This window comes from Aphelocoma coerulescens, chromosome 3 (assembly GCF_041296385.1).
Source record: "Aphelocoma coerulescens isolate FSJ_1873_10779 chromosome 3, UR_Acoe_1.0, whole genome shotgun sequence".
In the NCBI taxonomy this organism is placed as follows: domain Eukaryota; kingdom Metazoa; phylum Chordata; class Aves; order Passeriformes; family Corvidae; genus Aphelocoma; species Aphelocoma coerulescens.
The window spans coordinates 34,977,116-34,990,644 of NC_091016.1; the positions used below are offsets into that span (position 1 = coordinate 34,977,116).

The 13,529-nt window shown below is 38.3% G+C and overlaps 2 protein-coding genes across 3 annotated transcripts in view; one reads left to right on the plus strand and one right to left on the minus strand.

The window, feature by feature from the left end:
- LOC138107929 (uncharacterized) overlaps window positions 1–11,317 on the plus strand; it is a 105,243-nt gene extending 93,926 nt beyond the window's left edge. Inside the window, exon 5 of the mRNA XM_069009811.1 lies at window positions 9,403–11,317. Coding sequence (XP_068865912.1) covers window positions 9,403–9,462 — 60 coding nt within the window. The 3' untranslated portion in view covers window positions 9,463–11,317. The remainder of the gene's footprint in view (window positions 1–9,402) is intronic.
- The window catches only part of SLC4A1AP (solute carrier family 4 member 1 adaptor protein), a 16,516-nt gene continuing 2,987 nt past the window's right edge, over window positions 1–13,529 (minus strand). The window contains exons 4-14 of one of the 2 annotated variants that reach the window (XM_069009804.1): window positions 13,230–13,290; window positions 12,229–12,368; window positions 11,943–12,103; window positions 11,324–11,393; window positions 7,418–7,607; window positions 6,503–6,614; window positions 5,695–5,929; window positions 4,856–4,930; window positions 3,763–3,833; window positions 1,559–1,631; window positions 1–374 (exon numbers count right to left, since the gene is read on the minus strand). In XM_069009804.1, the coding sequence (XP_068865905.1) occupies window positions 325–374; window positions 1,559–1,631; window positions 3,763–3,833; window positions 4,856–4,930; window positions 5,695–5,929; window positions 6,503–6,614; window positions 7,418–7,607; window positions 11,324–11,393; window positions 11,943–12,103; window positions 12,229–12,368; window positions 13,230–13,290 (1,238 nt within the window). In that variant the 3' untranslated portion in view covers window positions 1–324. The remainder of the gene's footprint in view (window positions 375–1,558; window positions 1,632–3,762; window positions 3,834–4,855; window positions 4,931–5,694; window positions 5,930–6,502; window positions 6,615–7,417; window positions 7,608–11,323; window positions 11,394–11,942; window positions 12,104–12,228; window positions 12,369–13,229; window positions 13,291–13,529) is intronic. The other variant, XM_069009805.1, reaches the window with a different exon arrangement.

Sequence of the window (13,529 nt, forward strand, 5' to 3'; positions counted from 1 at the left end):
TGTGTATTCTTTTAACATTTTTGTCTACTTTTATTTACAAAACGAAAAATGAACCTACAGTTTCAAGCCAAATAAAAAAAAACAAACAAGGCTAAAAGTGAAAGAAGAGGCAGAAGAATGTGTGGGCTTTTACTTTAAAAAGGTATCTGGAAGACAAACAGAGGACACACATGGAGAGCTAAGAGCCAGAGCAGCTGCTGATGCCCTTGAATTTGAAACAGCATTTGAAAACCCAAGTCTCTTATCCCTCACTTCACGTGTAGTTAAAGAGTCCAAAGCAGAGCATTCCTTCAAGCCTCAGATGTACTCTGGGGCACTGGACACTTAGTAGCCATATTTTTCATTGAGATGAGTCTTGCCATCACCACTCTGACCTAATGGACAAAGAGGAAGAGTTGCATTATTCCTTTATCCCCTCCATCTAAGAGAAATGTGTATCCCTGTATGAAATAGTCTCTAGATAGCACCAGGCATACAAGCACAGAGGATAAAAAGGCTGCATATTGCAATGTGTCTTTTGATTTACACTTACAGTTCATTTCAATTTTACTAACAGTGTCAAGATTACATCAGGTACTCCTGGTTTTGTGGCTGTTTTGTTTGGGTTTTTTTTCTGGAGTCCTCATAACGACAGCTTAGAAGGAACATTTTACTATTTATTAGCAGGCAGAGCTAGAAAACAGAACTCCCTCTTATGGACACAGATTGCTTAACTACCCCAGATCAGACCTGAATCCAGTATTCTGTTCCTGTGGATTTATATGCCAGAGACGTGCAGTCCTTTCATTGAAGCATGATTCACTAAATTACAGTTTTCTTCAGTGAAATTTATTCTTATTTCTATAACCCTGCAACAGCCTTACAAAAATTATAGTAATGAATCTATGAAGTGAAGGCTAAGCTTTGAACTTACTCTGAAAACCTCAATGCATGAAAATGAGTTTTCTCTTTTAGAGGAACTGAACATTCATTACCCTGTTTAAGAGTAACTTCACCTAGCTAAAAACACCCTGGAACTAAAAAAAAACAAAAAACATTCAAGTTTAACATATGTTGGATGAGTGCATCAATTATTCAGTGCCTTCACCAAAGCATTATCAAGACTTTTTGCCAAAACAAATGTGTTTGTATTCCAATGTTTTTTGCAAAAAACCTGCAAAGAAGCATTTTTGGATTTCACAGACTTCAGTGAAAACTGAGAATACTAACATTGCTGGAGCATTTATCCCTAGGGAAGGTTTGAGCTTGTCTTTCAACTAGATCATCATACCACCATGTGTGAATGCAGTTAGCTCTCTGAGGTGTTACAAAACTGAAAAACAAACCTCAGGTGTATCTCTCCATTGCCATGAAGCTACTACAGATATGGTCTGTATTTCACTGCAGGACTTGCATGGCCATACAACAAACACGGGGCATAATATGCCACAAAACGTCAGGTTCTGGGTGAAGTATTCCTGAATTAGCTTTTTCTCAAGGGCTTACAAGTACATCCTGACAACTTATTAGGAAGATTCCTGAGTTACGAGACTAAAACCAGTAAGGAAATGGTTGATACCTGCAGGAGGAATCCATATGCAGTAGTCTGGGTCATCATCTGGATACTGTGAGGAAAAAAAAGGTTGTTGGACCTGCAAAGAGAGTGAAGATTTTTTAAGGTGCTGCACTGCTCCACCAATGTGTCACGGCCACTAAACCTCTCATTAATTCAGAGACAAATACTGAGAGGGTTATTTCTACAAGAGTCAGGGATGAAAACAGTAATACAGAAGAAACATCAAACCCTCAAACAGACCCAGTTTATTTCCATTAGAGTCACAGACTAGCAGAAATGCTGGTTAGCAGGGACCTCTGGAGGTCATCCAGCCCAATTTCCCCCTCAAAACAGAACCTGTCCACTTCTGGACAGTATAAACCTAATGTTTGGTGGTATCATTTGACATAGGATTTCTTTATGCAGGGGAAGGCTTTAGAGTAGGATTTTCAATAAGTGCTTTACTAATTTCAATGCACAATGCCACTGAAAACTTTGGGTTTAAGGTGACTTTCAAACTGGAATTTATAAAAATTCAGCTGTTATATAAGGACAACTTGGTTTTCAAAAATAAAATAATTTTTTCAGGTCTCACTGGCATCTTGAAATGTTAAAGCAAACCAAAACAGGTCACTTGCAATGCAGTTGTTGACATAGCAGTATCTCTTTGTCCCTAGATTTTTAAGTTTTGCCACATCAGCATCATTTTCTCAACAACTTCTGTTTTCAACAACTACAGGTAAAAAAATCATACAACCGTAGAGTGCAAGACTTAAGAGCTCAGAATAATGCCAAGTTACTCAGCACTGATTTGCATTACTCTGTAGTATCATTACACAGTCTAAAGTTATGCAGTTGAAGCAAATTTTCATTCCCTCAAAAACTTTTCTTCCCCAAATTAACATCTAAACCAGCTTTTTTAGAAGACTAATGTTTTCCAAAACATTAGACTGCAGAGTTGTACAGCTTTTAAATCTGGCTTGTGAACAATCACTTGAAAATTGTTTTTCCAGTTTTACATGATTCAAAGTTATTGAAATATTACAAAAAAAGAAAAAGCTGACTTCTGGTTTATACTTTCCATGCAAGATCTGAGCCCAAAGGCAGAGACAGCATGTGGAAAAAGTGATTTGTGATGGGAGAAAGAATATATCTAATACATCCGGCATTTGGAGAATGCTCAGTGTTAGAGCAAACTCTGTGCTGATGAGAGGTGCTGACTTGACTGCCTCAGCATGAAAAACTGCCTTGTTCTCCCATATTCATAAAAGTGATAAAAGTTGAGCTTTACCACTATAAATATACTCTTGATTTCTCTAGCAAGGTCAGCAACAAAAGACAGTTCTGAGGACTGTGCCTACCCAATCCCTGGGTCCTCTGCCAGGACTAACAAGGCAACAGTCAGCACACACAGGATGCAGGGGACTGAGGTTCAGTAAGTGCTGCAGGGCTAAAATTAGATGGTCCCTACAAAGAAACTGCCCCAGTGGTCAAAACTCATGGTCCACCAAGTAGAGTCATCTCTGATGGCAGTCAGCAGAAGGGTGGGATGCCCTCTAAAGAGAAGAGCCTCACAATAATCATTAGGCTGTCAGAGAAGATCCTTCCCAGCTCCAGGAAGGCAACAATTGACTGAGTCCCAAAATGTGCAAAGCTCATATACTTTACATTTTAATACAAATCTTATGCACAGGAGAAACATTACCTGGTACATCCACTCAAATTCAGTGACAACTTGGTTGCAAAAGACACTAATCTCTTAGACTTATCTCTTTTCCCATCTTACAGAGAAGGATGAGGTTTGATAAAGACTAACTGCAGCTTCAGTACAGAGTGTTCTGTGTCAGCCAATATGTATTTCCCAGGCTACTCTCCAAGGAAAACTTTGCATTGACATTTCAAAGCCTGGAGAGAACCTATGTGCTATAACACTTGTGATACAAGAGAAGCAGAAATTAGTAAGTGCCAAGTGAAAAGGTGAAAAAAAAAACTTTTGTGATTGAACAGAGAACCTCTAGCATGCCTGAAATGCTGTGCTTTGCCTCTTCATTGGAGACTCCAGAATCTGTGTTCAATGGCAGAATATAGTTCTACATTTGGGTCTTAGTCAAGCAGAGAAGCACTATTATCACCAAGTTAGAGTCCATCAAATTGTTACTATTTCACTAAAAAAAAAGCCTAGAAATTATTTTCTCTCAAGCTGCAGGAGTCATAGTGTCATAACTGACCTTGCTTGAGCTATGGATTTTCTTAACTTTCTCAGATGTCTCTTCAGGTTCCTTATTTACTACCTTGGATGCTGGGAAGAAAGCAGATTTGTTTTATGACACAGCACAAATGACCAATTCTACAGAAATGAACTTACAGGAAGTTCACATAAAAATTAATACATCCATAAGGAAATCCAAGATATTTCACTGCACCACAATTCATACTTAAGAAAAATATTGCTGCACATCTTACTGTTTTTCCTAGATTTAACTTACGTTAAATACACTGTCAGTCATGTAACTGAATGCAGTTTAGTAAGATCCTCTCCTAGTGATTCTGTAATGTTAACTTTAGTTAATGGCAGATGTTTATTTTCTAAAAGACACTATCTGTAATCCCTGCAGTGATTGATTTAGAAAGGAAGGAGCAGGAAATGTGCAGGACTAATTTCCTTTAAAAAAACCCCAACAAAACAAACACCAAACTTCAGAGTTGATGGGTGAGAAGAATTCTTTGGTTTTCTTCCACTTCGTCTCTGAAATATTGATACTCTCATGGCTTAAGTGTATGGGTGAGATGATGAGGATAGATTCTTAGGAGTCTGAGTTATGAAAAAAATAGAAAGGTCTTAAAAATCTCCACCATGTACACCCAACATTCTTCATTTTGAAGCTCTGATATTTGTGCATACATGCAGAGGCATCATCTAGGTCACTAGCAGACTATTACCTTATGTGTTATGTAGCATTTGTCACTTTATAAAAGGAAGTTCTGTCCTTCTGTAGTGTTAAGAGCTAGTGCAAAAGAATAAGGGAGTAAAAAGCATCATCATATTCTCCTAAATTAATTCTTCTTCTCACTATTTTTTTAAAACAAAGGATCGCAAAGCAATTAATGACTATGAAAAGCAAGGAGAACTGTAGTGGAAGTGACTTGTCTTTACCATACACTTACCACTTCCCAAGCAAAACACAATCTTTCAGTTGAATTCTAGATTCTTTAGGCTCTAGATTAGGCTCAGTTTCCTTTGACCCACATTAGACAGTAAGCCCTTTAGTCAGTTTCTAAACCCACATGGTACTACAAAATAGTCTGTATTGTACTGTTCACCTTGGGATTTCTCTTGTGAGGGTCCCATCTGAGATTCATTCCTCAGTACCTTTGGCTCAGGCAGAAAATCAACCCCTGTAACAGAAGTAAGAAAGAGCTCGGTGGGCACTGCAGTAACTTGAATGAGCAGATTGCATCCCTGAGACCAAGTGCAGAAGGGAACTCTTTGCTACATTTGTCTCAGGGAGAACTCTCAAAAATCTTCCCAATTATTTCATCCACCAAGTCCATTGCAATACAATAAAGAAAATTCTGTCATCTGTTAGAACACTTTTCAGCAGCAACCTGTCCAGCATTAAGCCAAGAAGCTAGACCTAGCTTTCTGTTATCAAAAATATTGTTCAATGAGAAACATCATTACTGAGTTTTCAAATGCATCAGGCTGATATAGAAAAGGAGGGATTGGAAATACCTCAAAGATACCTTTCCATTACCACTTTTGAAATTGTTTTACCTCCTTACAAATGGATCTGAAGTTTCGCACAGACATTTGTTTTCTTATTATGTCACTTTTACTGCCAACAAAACACTGCAGTTGTTTTCATTTGGACAATCAATTTAATGGAAACAGGGCTTAACAAAATAGGACTCTCTTACATCCAGGAGATTTACCCTATTTTACCAAAAAGCATGAAACACTGACTGCCAAGCAGAGTTTCAGCTAGAACCATGTGAGACTCAGCTGCTGCCACACAGACTCTGGACTCACGGCAAAAAAACTATGGAAAATAAATAGGCTGGAGAACCTGTGACTCAAACATCTGATTCACATAGCTCTTAAAAAATCAGCAGCAACAGACTCATCTTCATTACTAAAAAAATCAGAAACAACAGTTTACCATCCTGAAGGGATTCTAGATTCTTGTTATTGCAGGGAGAGCCATCAGGAGCAAGACTTTCTTTTCCTGTTTCTTTCTCTGTTGTCATTTTCATTTCCAGGTTTGATACTCTGCTGTTTACCGCATCTGCTTCCTGCTGCTCTTCCATTTCTTCCTCCTCCTCCTCCTCCTCCGGTCCATCATCTTTTGTTTTTAACAAGCTTTCAGGGATGTCTGGACGCTTAACAGGCAACTTCTGCAAGACAAAGACTTGTGCATCAGTGCCAAGAAAGAGGCAGCTGTCACAGATACTCATTACAGGAGAAAGCACACACACTACTGTCAGAGACAGCGGGTAAGGAAACACTCTCAGGATGACAAATAGTTAGGTTTTAAGGAAAAGTTATTAGTAGAGATGGAAGATGAAAAAATACATCCAGACCATAAACAAGAAGTATGGTCTTTTCATAAGAGGGACACTGGAAACTGAATCAATTGTGGATGTGATCCTGGTTATCAAGACAGAGAACAAGAAAAGGACCAGCTGTTGAAGTAGAGCACTGGTTCAGCCTGATGCCCCCAGACTGTCTCTATTCATCCACTGCCTTTTGACCACAGCTGTATCCCAGGAAACTGGCTGTACAAGGACACAGAATGGCAACTGCTCCAACACCACTGCTCGTTGTCCATGCACCTTCCACTGCCACAGGCTGGACCTCCATGCTGTTTCCATGTGTGTGAGAAGACACAGTTGCCACCTACAGCCTCCACAGCCTGAGAAGGTGTCCCAAAACAGCCACTGACTTGCAACACTTAAAGTCCAACTTACCCCTAGGCTTCCAGTTTTCAGTTTGAATTTACTCCCCCCTTTCATTGCACCGAAGAGAGGCAGGTTCATCTTTTTAGGCTTGTTCTCTGCATTCAGACTGTAACTCCCACCCCTAATAAAAATTAGACACAAAGGAAAACAGTATACAAAGTATCAAACAAATCTTATGTAGACAAATGCAAAAAAAAAGTCTGCCTATGAGAAGTGGATGTATAAAAAATCTTTTTCTCTTCCACTTGCACCATCCAAGGAGGAAGCTGCAAGAGAGGACTCCTCCATCCTACATATATGTTGTAGGATCCAGATACGTGCCATAACAGGAAGCAAAAAATAAACAAGGAAAAAACCCTCTGTATCACATAGACTCCCTTAAATTCAACTGCATGCATACATACACACATATTTATATATAAAACCACACTTGGAGGCCAAACCTCAGTTTAAACGAATTAAGTAATTAACCTCTAATCAAGCGGCCATTAGCAAATAATGAACCCAGCACACACCCTCTCAAACTGCAGTGGTGCTGCTAGGCAGTAGTTTAACAGCCACTACATTTGACTTCCAAACACATTTCACAGAGTGAAAGTGGGTTTCATGTTGTATATAATACCTGTAAAATTCTTCAGTTCCTTTTGGATGCAGGTTGGGAAAAAAGTTAAAGAAGCTAACACTGTGCTTCCAGTCCCTCACCCGTGTCATCCTGCCAGCTTGGGCTGGTCTTACTCCAGTGTTGTACATTCCCCTCAGCCATGGATGCTGCAATGGCCCAGAGGCACAGCAGCTCCTTAAAGAGCCAGGTAGTCTGGAAGGCTACCCTGCTTTTGTGATTGGAAAGCTGTCTATTTACTGGGCTTGCACAGCTGCCCATGGGAAGGGGAAAAGGAATTGTTTTATGTTTTCACCAAGACTTACTGGGGTTTCAGCTCAGGCAGTTCTGCAGGCTTGACAAGCTTTATTAACCCTTTCAGTCTCTGCTGCTCTTTCTTCAGTTCAAACGACCGCAAGTGAAGCTTCTTTCGTGCCACACTGTCTAAGGTGCATCCTGATTTTATTTCGGTCATGAATTCATCCAAGGAATCCTGAACTGCTGGATGGGACTGGACTAGGCAAGATAAAGGGAGATACATAATGTTATAGTGGGGAGATAAGAACTGTAGCCATCAGGTCCTGCCTTTAGAGAATAAGGTACATAGGAACAACTATCCTCTCTGTGAGTTTCTGTTGAACAGTGAAATAATGGAGGTTGTTAGGCCTGGAAAGATGAAAGCATTTCTCCTAACAAAAACCTGAAAGAAAACTTTAATTCACTTACCTAACAAAGCCTCTTTTAAAACTGAATGTTTCTTTGTGAGCACTATTCCTGGTTGTACATCTCACTTCTAGATCTGCTCTACCTAAAAAGGTGGCTTAGGGGTTTTTTGGTAGTCACAAAATAAAATAATCCCAGCCACAAGAAAACCTACACCACTGCATAGGGAATCCGATTTTGACTTTCCTGGAATGTTTATGTCATAACATTTGCAAAGTTCAAAATCAATCGACGCCACCTTCTACCCCTGAAAAGGTGGATACAAAACCAATTTAACGCATTAGGCCAATCACACAGAACTTACCTTTGTTGTGACTAGATTTTCTGCTTTGAACTTGAAAAAGAATAATGACAGTCTTTCTACTCCAATTAATTTCAAAATATTAATAATATTTTGCATATTTGACTAGTTAAAATAAAACCCAGGAGTTAAAACTAAATCTCTAATGACTAAGAAAAATAAATACAGACTTCTAACACCTGGATTTAACCAAACAAAAAGATCCAGAAAAATGCCTTTCTTTGGCTTGAACAGTGCTTCAGAAGTTGTTATATGGTATTCAAAAATAACCTGGAGGCAAACAAAGAAGAGTGTTCTTGCCAGAATTTTAACAAGTCTTTTGACAGATAGTTTTCTTCCTTTTAATATTAAAAGTGGCAAATCCAATATGTACTTTCTGCCTTATAAGTGTTTTTGTATAAATGCACAAGCGTAATTATTTGATCACTGAGTTATTTTCAGTTCAGCTTGAGTTAATTAAGTAGCACTTGAAAATTTAAATTCATAAAAATAAAACAGACTAAGTTATTCTAAAGAGTACATATTTGAGCACTTTTACAAGACTTAAATAATTAGAGGAAAGTCTAATAAGATTTATGCTCATAAATGGATTCATTTGAAAAGGATATTTCTGATGTAAAACAAAACAGAGTTTGCCATTTGGAAAGACATGAAAGCCATAACAGTAACTGTTCAAAGATATACAGAATTAATAGGCTTCAAAAGATAAGAAACAGTTGTAGTATCCACCTCCATGCAAGCATAAATGATGACAAAACATGTCATAAAAGAAATTCTGATAGAAATACTCTTGTTTTTCATAACAACTATTTATATGAACCAAGATAAAAACCAGCAATGAAAAGGTATTGTTAACAATCAGTCTGACTCTCCTTGCAGGCAGGAGCAGAGCAGAATGATAATTTGATTTAAACATCAAATTACAAAGATGTGGTTTAGTGAGTAGTCATATTATTTAGAACAATTACAGCTCCACAATTAAATCCAGAGCTCCCTCCTGTACTGCACAGCCGTGTAAGTGCTTCAGTCAGTGAGTGATGCTGAGGGAGTCAGATCGCCCCTTCTCTGCTCGATTCCACCAACAGGGCCTAATACCAGCTAGTTCAGCTTGCAGAGTTACAGTCAGCATTCCTGATCTGTTGCAGCAGTTTTCTACACTATTGAAGTAAAATCTGACATTACTATGAGGTGAATCAATCATGTCTATTATACTTTTATATCCCCGTGACAAAAAGCTACAGGGCTATTTACTGCACCATCAACTTATTGGTATTTTTTCCTGAACAGGCAACCAAAGATGAGACTGAAGAACTCATATATTTGATCTGCATTCAGCAGCACCAGTGAATGAGAGATACCACGTCAGTCTATCAGTAATTACTTCTGAAGATCCCCAGGGAACAATTTGTGAATTTCGACTGAGATTTTTTTAGACAACTACTTAATTTCTCCAAGTGCTTGGTAAGAGGTGTAGCAATTTAGCCTGTCATTCACTCACTGGTGTCTCTACACTCTTGTCCTTAGGCTCCAAATAATCATTTAGAGCAAACAAAAGTGCATTAAGGTTTCAGAACTGTATGTAATGCAGCAGCTTTTCTGGATAGCTCATGACATTAGTAAGAATGTTCCATGATCAATAACCCTGCTCCTGGCTTTCTCAACATCTGTGATTAACCTAAAGCATTCAAATAAGAGAAAACCCAAGGATCTAGAAAACACCCAAACAAAGCAGATGATTGATGCAGTATTTGCTATGTTTGTTTTATCCTGGTCTAGTTCTAGGGAATCTCCATCCAATACTGAATGATTCTGTACTTCAATAAGTGCCAAGAATGCACTTTATTTCAAAGCTCTGAACTAGTTGTGTAACCACCTGCAACTTACAGAAGTACGTGTATTGGGTTTGCATGGCCAGGTTTTGGTGAGGAGGGGGCCTGCAGCATTACATGGTATTAGCAGAAGTATAAAACTGGATTGACTCTCCCTTCACCCAGCCTCTATTACAATATAATTCAACAGTCTTGTTGAGAAACAGTATCAGTAGAAACAAAGGTATCAGAACATATGAAAGCTTGTAATTGCACCTCTCAGGCAGTCTAAGCATTAGCTTCTTTTGCTAGTCAATTGCTACTTATCAAAAGTATAAGGCTGAAAACAATTGCTTCAAACACACTGAACATCAGTTAGAATGCCTGGTGGAATGGTAGTGCTCTTTGAACAGGGATCTGGTATAATCAGTCACCAACAAAAGTGTTGATACAAATTAGTTTTGGTGTGGACCTGAATAACTAGAATGAAACACAACCATATAATGCACAGAAGATAGCCCAGCTGTCACATTGCTAGGCTTCTTGGAGAGAAACTTCTGACAAACTAATGCTGCAACCTTTATTAATGCCAACTCTTTTAAAAAGGTTTTTGTGTGAAGACCCAGCCTAAACACATTTCCTTACTGCCTTCCTTTTACTCCACAAGACATCATCAGTAACAGAAAGCAAAATGCAGCTATTGGTACAGATTGCTTTTAAACCTAACTCACCAACAGATACAATCACTGCTCTGGAAAGACTCTGCCTTTAGGAACAAAGGCATAATCCTAGAACCTGAATGGCACCCTCATGTACTGGCATGTACACTCAACATATGGGTTAAGTGTCAACTGCTTTGTCTCCACATTTCTCTCTTCCCACCTTTCCGTTTCACAGTGTGCTTATACAATTAGAGAAGTGAAAGAAAACATACACCTTTTCTGAAAGTTTTTTCCTCTTCTAAATGTTTTTTTAAGGAGTGGAAAAAACAGCATTCCTCAAACTGGGTCATTTTCAGCAATATGGGAAAAAACAGCATTCCTCAAACTGGGTCATTTTCAGCAATTACAGATAAACAGTAATAATACTCACCCTCTTAGAACTCCAGAAGCTTGTACACTTGCCACCTTACTTTAACTTAGATGTTGCTTGCTTTGGAAAAAGCTGCAGTCATTAGCAAGTGACTATAAACAGAGTACATAAACTATTGGATGAAGATCGTAAGAATTCTCTCGAGCTAACTCAGCGACCTGCAAACCTTCCTATCCCTTTGTGAAAAGTGGACACTGAAAAAAAAACCCAAACCACAAACCTTTGAAAAGGGAAATCCCTAAGATAACTTTCAGCTCTGTATTTTTCTTTATGGAAAGCACTACGATCAAATAAACTTCACACCTTACCTTTCCCTGAAACCTTCAGCTTCTCTGTTATCTCAGAAAGCTCATTTTCTGCTTCTTTTAGCTTTGTGACCTATGAGAGAACAACATGCTTAGAAGACTTTATCTTGTTAAAATCTCATTTTAACAGTTATTCAAGTATCCCATCAAATTACTTCCACTTTTCTACTTCTGAGCTTTGACCAGGACTTCCTGGGCTGAAAAAAATTAGAAGTCTAGATTGTTCCTAAACAACTTATTCAATCCTTGACATAGAAAATTATTTAAACAGTTTCTGAAACATGAAAGTATGCATAATTCTTCTGCAGCAGTGTTACACCACCACTGTACCCTCCAACCCCTCCTATCCCTCACACCCTATTGTCTTTGTAGGACTTAATAGTTGTCATATGCCTGTCAATCCAGGATTCTTATTCTTTGAAGCAGAATGATATATTTCTTTGGAATGTGTCCTGTGGACTTAAAAGTTTGGAATTATTTTCCGATGATTTAAAACTAAGTTAAAAGTATCCTGTTCTGGCCTTTCATTCACCCACTGCCATGATCCACTACAATTTCTTCTTATTCATAATATAATACAGGCATGAGAGAGTAACCCCAACGTCATAATAATTGTTTTTACCAGGGAGTCGTAAGTCTCTGGTTTTTCTTCTATTTTACCAGCTTTCTTCATTCTGTTCAGTCGTTTCTTTTCCACAGCACCAGTTCGATCGAGGAAGGTGTCATCATCACTGTCATAAAAATCCTCATCTTCCCAGTTCTTTGATTTCCTTTTTCGGGATACTGAGAAAGGCATGGGAGAAGGCAAGAAACAAAATGATTTGCATACCACTCAGCAATAAAGCAAATTCAAGATAGCAATCCCAAATCCCTAATTTAGGGCATTTAGAAGGATCACAGTTATTCACCTGCTTCTTGCCTCAGTACTCCTCGAGCATCGAGCAGCCTGCAAGCTTCCAGTGCACACTGTATCATTGCTTCCTTCTTTTTTCCTGAATGGAGAACCTCTGCCACCAGCTGCTTCCCTGATGCATCATCCACAGGCAACCTGTTTAGTTTGAAGGATCAGAGAACAGCTCAGATACAATGAGCTTTTCGGGGATGCTACTCAGGTATTTTACAATGGCTTTATTCTTCCCATTTAATTTTTAACTTTTTTTGTGTTAAATATTTCCACTTTTCATTTCATACAGAACCAATCAAAACACAAGCATGATTTCCTAATCATGCAAGTAAATTTGTGTTTCACTAGTCCAAACAATAATTTTTCTTCTATTTATTCCATTGGAAATACAGAAAGTTAAAAGGTTAAATGTCAGTCCCTGAATAATTTTAAGTACAGATATCTTGTACCCATATAACATGAGTAACAAATAGTTTCCATGCTAAAGTACAGTCATTTTAAGCAGTACAGTCATTACCATGTTGAGGCTTGTTGACTTAATTTTCACCTCACCTTCTCCTGTCTTATGAAAGAATGACATTAGTGGCCTCTATCAGGAACCCATCAAAAACTGTCTTATACCATACAGGAACTGAAATTGGGCACACAGAATTAAGTTCGGGGTTTTTTTGATCTTCCCCAATAGGAATTGAAAGAGATTGTTTCCTAGTTTCTTCTCTTGTATTTCAATTTCACATATTGCTCTAAACAAGGGGAGTCGAAAAAACCTAGACTCTTGCTTTCCCAATTTTCATCCCTTAGGAAAACCAAATCCTGTCACAACAAAAAGGAGTGCAGACACTGAACTAGGCACTGATCCTTGGACTTTTTTCTCAGTATCAGGGCTTAGGTCTAATTCTAGCTGGCCTCCTTGCCAAGTGTGACACAACAAGTTAATTCCTTCAGCTTTTGTTTGCAAATTCAACAGTCAGCTTCCATGTACCAAAGGAATGAAGATGTACATACTTGATCCTGCATAGCCAGCTGTTATGCCCACGATCATCATATTCATATTCTAACTCTTCTCCTGCAGAAGAAAAGAAAGTTGACGTAGTAACCAAACTTGAAATAAGCAGGAATAATCTTTACAGCAGAGAAGAATGTCATGGAACATTCGTGTAAACAAAAGGGATAAAAAGCTCTTGTTACATATCATGATTTTGCCTTACTTATTTTTTTTTAAAGCCATGGGATCTTCATTTGGTGTGCTAATTTGTTTTTTTTTTTTTCAAAATCAAGGCTTTTTAAGATCAAAAAATCTCTAAG